Consider the following 7971-nt stretch of genomic DNA (forward strand, 5'->3'; position numbering starts at 1 on the left):
GTAGCTTATTAGGTATTCCGTCCTTTGAGCCTATCACTTGCAAGCCACTATACTTTTACTAATTACAAATGTAGCACCCTAATATTTTATAGAGGATCGTCGACGGTTTTCGATCGCCCCTAAAACTCTGGATACGAATATCCAGAGAATTCTGGATGTGCTGGAGTTTAGTGTGGTAATGTTTCTTATCCGTATATGTTCGTTAGAGCAGATACGGTAAAATTCAACCGATTTACAAGTGATCGAGTCTAGTTTTAAAAATAAGGTGTTAAAATCTGCAAATTGTAATGCAGCAAGAAGAAGAAAAACACTCAGGACAACGAATTCCTCCCGGCTGATTGGAACTGACTACGAATTTGTAAGTTTTCAGTAAAAGTAGTGCATTTAAGAGAACAAAAGACCCCGCTGATGGTAAGGGAGTTGGTGCGAAGCCTTTGGCTTTCCAGGGCTACTAGCGCTGCGCAGAAGTCCTACCAGCCCAACCCTCTAGCTAATTTGGCAATAAATTCAGCAAATTTCCTATTAGTTGATGCCAGAGCTTTGCTAAATACTTTAAATCTCAGTATAGTATGGTATTGCAATATTGGATATCCTTGCAATATCGCATTTCAAAAAAAACAATTATTAAAGAAATGGCGCACTCCGCTGCGCGAATTGATACACTTGATTTACCAGTAAACTTTCGGATGTGACGATCCTGAATCCAAGGGTTTTTAAAAGTTTGTAAACCAAAATCTGATTTATTTAAAACGCCTTTATGGTCCACCTCCGCACAAACGGAGTGCTGTACTGCAGTATCTTTCAATTTGAGCAATAAATCAGCAAACATTAATTAATAACAAGTTAATCCTTCGAAGAAGGTGATTAATTTTTAAAACATTAGTTTGGGAAGCAGCGCAACTTGTTCACACACCCTCGGGCGATTTCGCAATTAATCTCGTTCTGACGCGACCAACTTACTTCGACGATAGAGATGCCTCTCTCTCAGGGCAGTATTTCGTAATGATGTCTTCCACTGTTTGATTTCGAACTTCTCACATTCCTGTACGATGTCACGAATCCCAATGGAAGTCTTGCTGCACTTCTTAACGGCTAATCCTAAGAACAGTTTCTGCACTGTCGACTCACCGCAATGCTTTTTGCTTTGGGCTCCGAAACGAAGGCGCCATTCCGCTGTGCCACAAAGATACCATCGGGCGACGATGACTTGCATAGCGGCTTTAAGCACAGGCCTTGGCTGGCTGACGTCTCAGCCGATTCATCCAACATGAGGCTCAGTCTTGGCCACGCATTCGGACGGGTCGCTCTTGATTGCAGCTAGATCTCCTTCTGAGGATCGTACTCATGTCTTGTCGTGATACGGGAGAGCTCACCGACTTTTATCCCTTCTAGCGAAATCCCTTCAAAAGAATCAAAGCAGCTCAAGTGCCCGAGAAATGTCGGCAGCAATGTCGTCGGCGACGTTTGCTTAGAAAACAGTTCTTTCATCCGCTTTAAATACAGCCAGTTCAGAATCTCGGGATGATCTGCAGCCACGTAGAGTAGAGCAATCTGTAGGCCTGCGACGTAATAATGTATAGGACGTAGGACACCAATGGTTATGCTCCAAATTGTCTCATGGCCGATCACGCGAGCTCTTGCTATCATTCCTTCCTATGCTGGTGCAACATGAGACCGTATCCATTCTCGACGTAATTGACAAAGATCGAAAAGGCTGGGTAAGCAGTGGCTGAGCTGCTCTCTCTAGTTGTGCATCAGACGACAGTTCTTAGCGCTCCTGTAAAGTTTCGTTGCCAGTACTGCTGCTCCTTGTTTCGGACAGAATCTGCTTGATATGGTTGGGGAGAGTGAATCTAGCGGGGGGGCGAGTGAACTTGACGTTCCTACCTCGATGATTCTGCTGGACTGATTGTAGAAGTCTTTGGTAGCCCACCACCACAGCGTAGACTTTGGGAGCTGACATACAAGCAGCCAAAAATGGTTTTTCAAACTCGATAAACACGCTAAGAGACGTTTTTTTGCTCCGCCCTGCCTCGTCGATTATGACAAATATCGGACCCACAGTGTGAGGCATTTCCAAAGTACCCTCGGTGTGTCGTCGACACTGGATGTCAGCACACCCGGAGGAGCCGTAGTCGGGTCAGGTTGCGCCATAATTCTCATTGCTAATAGCTCATTCATCACGCTGAAGTGAGGCCCTTTTCCGACGAAATTGCCTTTTTGAACTTCGACCCGGATGGCCTGATTAGCACACAGCTCTGTCATGAACGTCCTCATCCCGGCATTAAGACTGGGATCTGGATTTCCCAAGCGCTTCCGGCACTGGTTGACATAATGAAGGGGCAAATTCTGTCTTGCCGAACATGTTGTCAGCCAGTGGGATCTGCCACTCGCTTCTTCGGGCAGCGTATTGTCTCTGATAGTGCGAATAATGAATGTCCACGAAATTCCGAACGGTTTTTCCACGATTCACAAACTTGAGCGGGGTGGGCATGTCGAGGAAGGGATCGGGAAATAAAATGTTTTATTTTACGGAAGAACGATAATCTGCGTAATAGCGACTGCAATACGACAGGAAGCAATAATAATAACTTTGCAATATACTGAATATATTGGGCATATTCGTCTCCATCGTCAAACATACGTCCTCATTAACGCCTCTCAGTCGCTTGCAGTAGTGTCAACGAGAGTGTTGCATTCCACATATCAAGGTAAGCACGGAGAAAGGTTAGTACCTCAAAATTGGCATCTGCCAACCGCCCTCTCTGCGGAGTCAGAATAAGCTTCGTCTGCGAGAGCAGACGCTCGCACGCATTACTCGTCGGTGGAATCTTCGTTAGTAGAGCGTTGTAGACCACAGATGAGCGGCCCGTCCTGCGCGCTGCTAAGCCTTCTAGCAGAACCGTCGTAGCGAAGTCTGGAGCGCGGTCTCTCTTGTGTTTATCGCCAACGCCAGTCGGTCGATCCGAAGCAAATTTCGAGACGGATTTAGCCTAAGCAGTTGTTAATAGAGAACCGTCTGCCACCTTAATTACCGCATTCTCAAAAGTCGGTGAGTGGAGCCCTACCAAAACCTACACAAACTCGATTTTTGTGTCTGGCATAGCTCTGACGTATTTGTTGTCACAAATCGGTAGTAAAATGTTGAGACGTAGTTCTCGTCTCCACAAAATGTGTCGACGCAAAATCATTGTACCTCATTTCTGGTACAGCTACCAGTGTCCAGTCAAGCCCACTTCTAGTAACTCCTGCCATGAGCTGCCGCAATGCTGGAAGAGGACGGGGCTTCACTACGTCTCAAGTTGAACGTACGTACCATAGTGCATCACAAACCGGATCTCACGAATAATATTGCAGGCCTCTTATCTCTCGTTGAGCAGTTTCTCCCGCTCGAATCAATCAATGGGATGATGTCCACTACGCTTACAATCAGAACCTTCCTGCTAAGTGGCCGCAGCGCGACTCAGAGTCGTTGTGTCGCAAGTTCTACGCTTTGAATAACGCTAAAAAGCCGACATGTGAGTGTGCTGTAATACCATCGTCCATCCTTAAACGTATATAGGCGATCCATCGTGTCCCCCAGAGATTCGACGAGCGAAGCATGCCTTTAGATATATCGAGGGCAAGTGCAGTGTATCTCGACTAGCATACACGGTGTACCAGGGAGATTTAGCAGGATCAATGAGTGCTTCAACTGCTAGAGCATTGCGATCAAAAGAATACAAACAGCGCAACCGTAGAAGCAGAAAACCCTGCTTCTTTAAACGAGCCTTTCGGTGATCGCACGCTAATACAAGCCGCTGGGAAGTGTCCCGAGTCATCAAAAGGGTGAATGGCCAGCAGCCAGCGGCCGCGTACATGTACCCATAACCCTAAATGTGTTGATTTTGATATGGTAGCAGACATAACACAAATTTGACATACATTTCAACACATTTCACTTTTAATTTTGTGTTTGTGATTGCATTTGTGTAGGTTTTGGAAGCGTTCCAGTGCACTATTTTTGAAGACAGATCCAGGTGGAAGCCCAAATCTGGGTACCGATCCAGGAGCGAATTAAACAGCAATCGGGTGTCGGCCATCGTAGTCTCATCGTCCTGCAACCTCTTGCAGACGCTGTCGAACACGCGCAAATCTTCGTTCAGTGCCACGATTTTTGGTGGGCGGATGCAGAAGAAAGAAACTCCTCAACCGCTTCAACCTTCCTAATATCGCCCTGGATTTTGATGTAGCGGGAGGCCATCTCGCGTGTTGACGACCAGCGCGTCGCGTTCCTCTTAACTGGGCGAAGCTCAGTAAATTTAGCCAACTCGGCACTATTGTTTGGGTGCCGCAGCTGTACCATGAGCGTGCTCACCTGATCCAGGTCCGCCTCGTACCGGCTCAAAAGTAGTTGGACAGCCAAGTTGAGCCGGTAACTGGCACACCCGACCAAGGGTACCTCCAGTTTTATCGCAATCGAGCGATTCGTCGAGCAATTGTCACCAACAACGAACAAAACCATGACGAGTGTCTTGTTGTAGAAGTCCAGGACCCGCTGGAAGTGATCAATATGTACGTCCGCTGTCTGCGACCCCTCAACGACTGGCGAAATCGATAGCAATCGACGACGGAATGTGCCACCGTGAATGTAGACGCAGAACAATGCGACAAAATGCGTAGAGCCATGCGTCCACCCGTCGAAAATGATGCCAAATACGTCGCCCATCTCCTCCTCGAGTATCAAGCCGACTTTGGCGGCAGCAAGATGCATCTTTACCTTCAGTGTCTTCGAACTTGTAGATCGCAGGCGCGACATCTCACGCGTGAGCGGGTCATCCACCTCACAGAGAGGCCAGCTACGCACCACAACCCAGCGTAGACATCTGTACAAATGGTCCACAGCCTCTGAGACGAAGTTAAAGGACTCCATCGTTCCGTTCTCCGCACGGCGAGATGTAGCCATCTCAGTCAAGTAGTCGGGGTGTTTGGTGCCCAAGTGAGAGAGCAGGTTGGAGTAGCCGGTAGCGGAAGCCTGCTTGCGAGCTCCGGTACAGATCTTGCACGTATAGCGATAGTCGGCTCCCGCTTCGAAGAAGAAAGCACGGATGTCAGCGCTTGTGGGCATAGTGATGCTGCAAAAGGGAAAGTTGCTGGTCTTGAGTTGTGGAAATGCTAGTAAATAGCGAAGTGAGATTGAAAAGGGCTTGAAAACAAAGTCGCAGTCGGAAAGAGCGAGAATACACAATGGTTGGCCCACGTAGAAACCAGCTCTTTGACTTTGTTTTTCTAAACTCTTCTTATTTAGTATTTTAAGGTATTGTATTGGGTATTATTGTCCAATTTTTGTATAAATTTTTGCAGTTTGCTCCAATAATAAATATTGTCTCCACTATTGTACGTATTATTGCCCAAAAAGTTATTTTTTTCCGATCCGCCTCCTCCTGCTGCGGCATTAGCCACTTTGGGTTGACTCCGAAGGAACGACGTGTGTGCACGAAGAAGTGCATCTTATCATTTAAGTCTTCCTCTGGTCTGGAAAGGCACAAGACGAAAGAGTGTCGCTTAGTGTGGTTATGTTCTCGTCGACTAACACGTCTCATTATTTGTAAGGCACTTGGCAACACGTGAGGCTGCCAAAATCTGGCTTGGAGAGTGTCACTCACGAGTCGTTCGAGTCCTTTGTGATGTACATGCCGGACACCTTCACCGCATGTCCCTCCAAGTGCTCCAGCTTGATGCGAGCCAACTTCCATAGCCCCTCTCCAATCTTGCCACTCACGATCCTCACACGAAACGATATGCCACTGCTAACGTTGACACCGCACAGCTCTAATGGAAGGTATAGAGCCTTCATCGCTCCCAATGTATTTCAAAATGACAGAGTGGATTTTGGCATTGCTAACTTAAGAATTTGTAGAGAGATAAGTATTGACTTATGGATGGACTTTAGTTGACCAAGATGACATGCTCTAGGTCACTATCCTTCAAACGCACGGGCTCCATCCCTTATTCTTAGTATTATCTTTCATCTTCATTTCCGAAGACGGTCTCCGAACAAGCAGATGATTTCAGATCCGAAAGAATTATTGGAAGTAAGCTTTCCCACTTCTCAACTCTCGAGCTCGGAATCAAACGCACCATCATGAGTCCAGGTGACATCGTTTTTGGCAAGCCGGTTATGCTGCAAACATACGCCGGCAAAACTTTGATTAACTCAGAAGGCACTGAAGCTGTACTAGTGGAGAACGGTAGAGGGGAAGCGGCATGCGTCCGGGTGGAGATCGCACAGATCTGGGGTCTAAGTTTGTCCGTTGTGATGACGGGAGTGTGGCCATCAAGTCGATGAACAACAAGCACTACCTGACATCGGACGACGAAAACGATGACCCTTTTTGCTGCCGGTTTGACGCGTGCGAAATCAAGAAACCGCAAAAGTTTCGTCTAGAATTTGCTGACGAGCGCGCGTTTATCCTGATGTCTGAAGAGGAAGACTGTGCACTTGAGCACTCCGACGACATAGTTGTGTGTACGCATCACCTGAAGGGTGACCCTCAAGTTTCGTCAATGCTCTGGGTGCTGAAAGAACCCACCGTCGTTGAGTCCACATCATCGCTCTGCGCTGAGCTGGGCTTTACGGGTTTCACTCCTGTCCAAGAGGCCACGGTTTTCTTGGAAAACACGTCTACGAACGTAACCCAGAAGAAAGGTGTGCTCGATAAGCAGAAGAAAGATGAACTCGATAAGCGTCATGAAGCCATTATGAAATTGGCGATGGCCGGTAGGTCGGTGGACTACATCGATGAAATCCTTCTGCGCCTGACGACTGAAAAGTACTACTTTTTGACTCGTGACCAAGTGGTCCTTTTTAATGCAATTCGATTTGTTTGCTCGAGCTAGCAACAATTTACCCACATGTTTCTAGATTAACTACATGACCACTTTCATTATTCACTAACTAAAATTCTTCTTCGAAGTAGTCTGATTGATATCCACGCATAACAGGCAACACTCCTTTGAAAAAATCCTTACTGCTCAAAAAGTAAATCGAGGCAGTCGAGGTCTTCACTCTGCAGCTGAACTGGCTGTTGGTAGGGCTCGTATTCATCTTCGCCTTGTGTCAAATTTCCATTTCCACTCGACAAGGGAGCTACTACTGCTGGTTGTACTTGTGCAAGGGTTGTGTTGCCAGTCAGAGCGGCACCATACGCCTCTAGACCAGGATATGGGCGAACCAGAGAATTGCTCGTGAGAGCACCACCAACGTTGATCGGGCTGTGTCTGAGGCCTTGCACGGAAGTCATCTGAGATTGAACCTGTGCCTGGGCTTGAGCTTGTTCTTGCTGGGCCTGAAACGCTCGTAGTTGTGATTGTATCCGCTTTTCCTTCAGCTTCTGCTCCAATTTCCGCTGGTATCGATTCGCCCAATCGCGGTGTTTATCGCAAAATTTGTGCAACTCGCCGTTGTTCTTCACCGCGCGTTTGTCGTAGCAGCGCTTGTTCGGATACCGACACAAATTATCTGGATGATTTTGGTCGATAGCTGGAGTGCCACCTCCTGCTTTTGCCTCACCGCGTGCTGCATTGCCACTCTCGCTAACATTCTCGCTGTTCGCAGTGCCCCCGCTGCTCTTACTTCGCTGTGTCGTCTCGGACAAAGCTGCGTCCGAGCCACGTGAAGCAGCTGCTTTTGCCTGTTGTGTTGATGATGCCGACGCTCTTCTTCGACTCATGAGCGAGACCGTCGGTGCTAGCGCGGCTTCGGTCATGTTGGGGTCTGCACCAGGTGCCCGGTACTAGACTAGTACTACTAGTATCTTTCGCTTCCGTCATGGTGGACACGCCTCAACAACGCGCAAGTTGTATTCACTTTTGTTCATGGGCGAAATGGCCACAAACTAATGTGGACACGCGTCACAGTCTTCCGGCTGCACGTAAGGACGGGCTGTCGTCGTCAGAGCAATGAGCACAGCCAGACTAGTCCTCGACCGG

The 7971-nt window shown here is 47.7% G+C and overlaps 1 protein-coding gene across 1 annotated transcript; it reads right to left on the reverse strand.

The window, feature by feature from the left end:
• Positions 1–7007: 7007 nt before the first annotated feature.
• On the reverse strand, positions 7008–7748 carry PITG_12979 (uncharacterized protein; the record flags this gene model as incomplete). The annotated part of the gene is made up of 2 exons (XM_002900476.1): positions 7008–7087; positions 7241–7748. The coding sequence occupies 2 exons, from the start codon at positions 7746–7748 to the stop codon at positions 7008–7010; spliced, it is 588 nt and encodes a 195-aa protein (XP_002900522.1).
• Positions 7749–7971: the final 223 nt, after the last annotated feature.

The sequence above is a fragment of the Phytophthora infestans genome, genomic scaffold (genome assembly GCF_000142945.1).
Source record: "Phytophthora infestans T30-4 supercont1.25 genomic scaffold, whole genome shotgun sequence".
Lineage (NCBI taxonomy): Eukaryota > Oomycota > Peronosporomycetes > Peronosporales > Peronosporaceae > Phytophthora > Phytophthora infestans.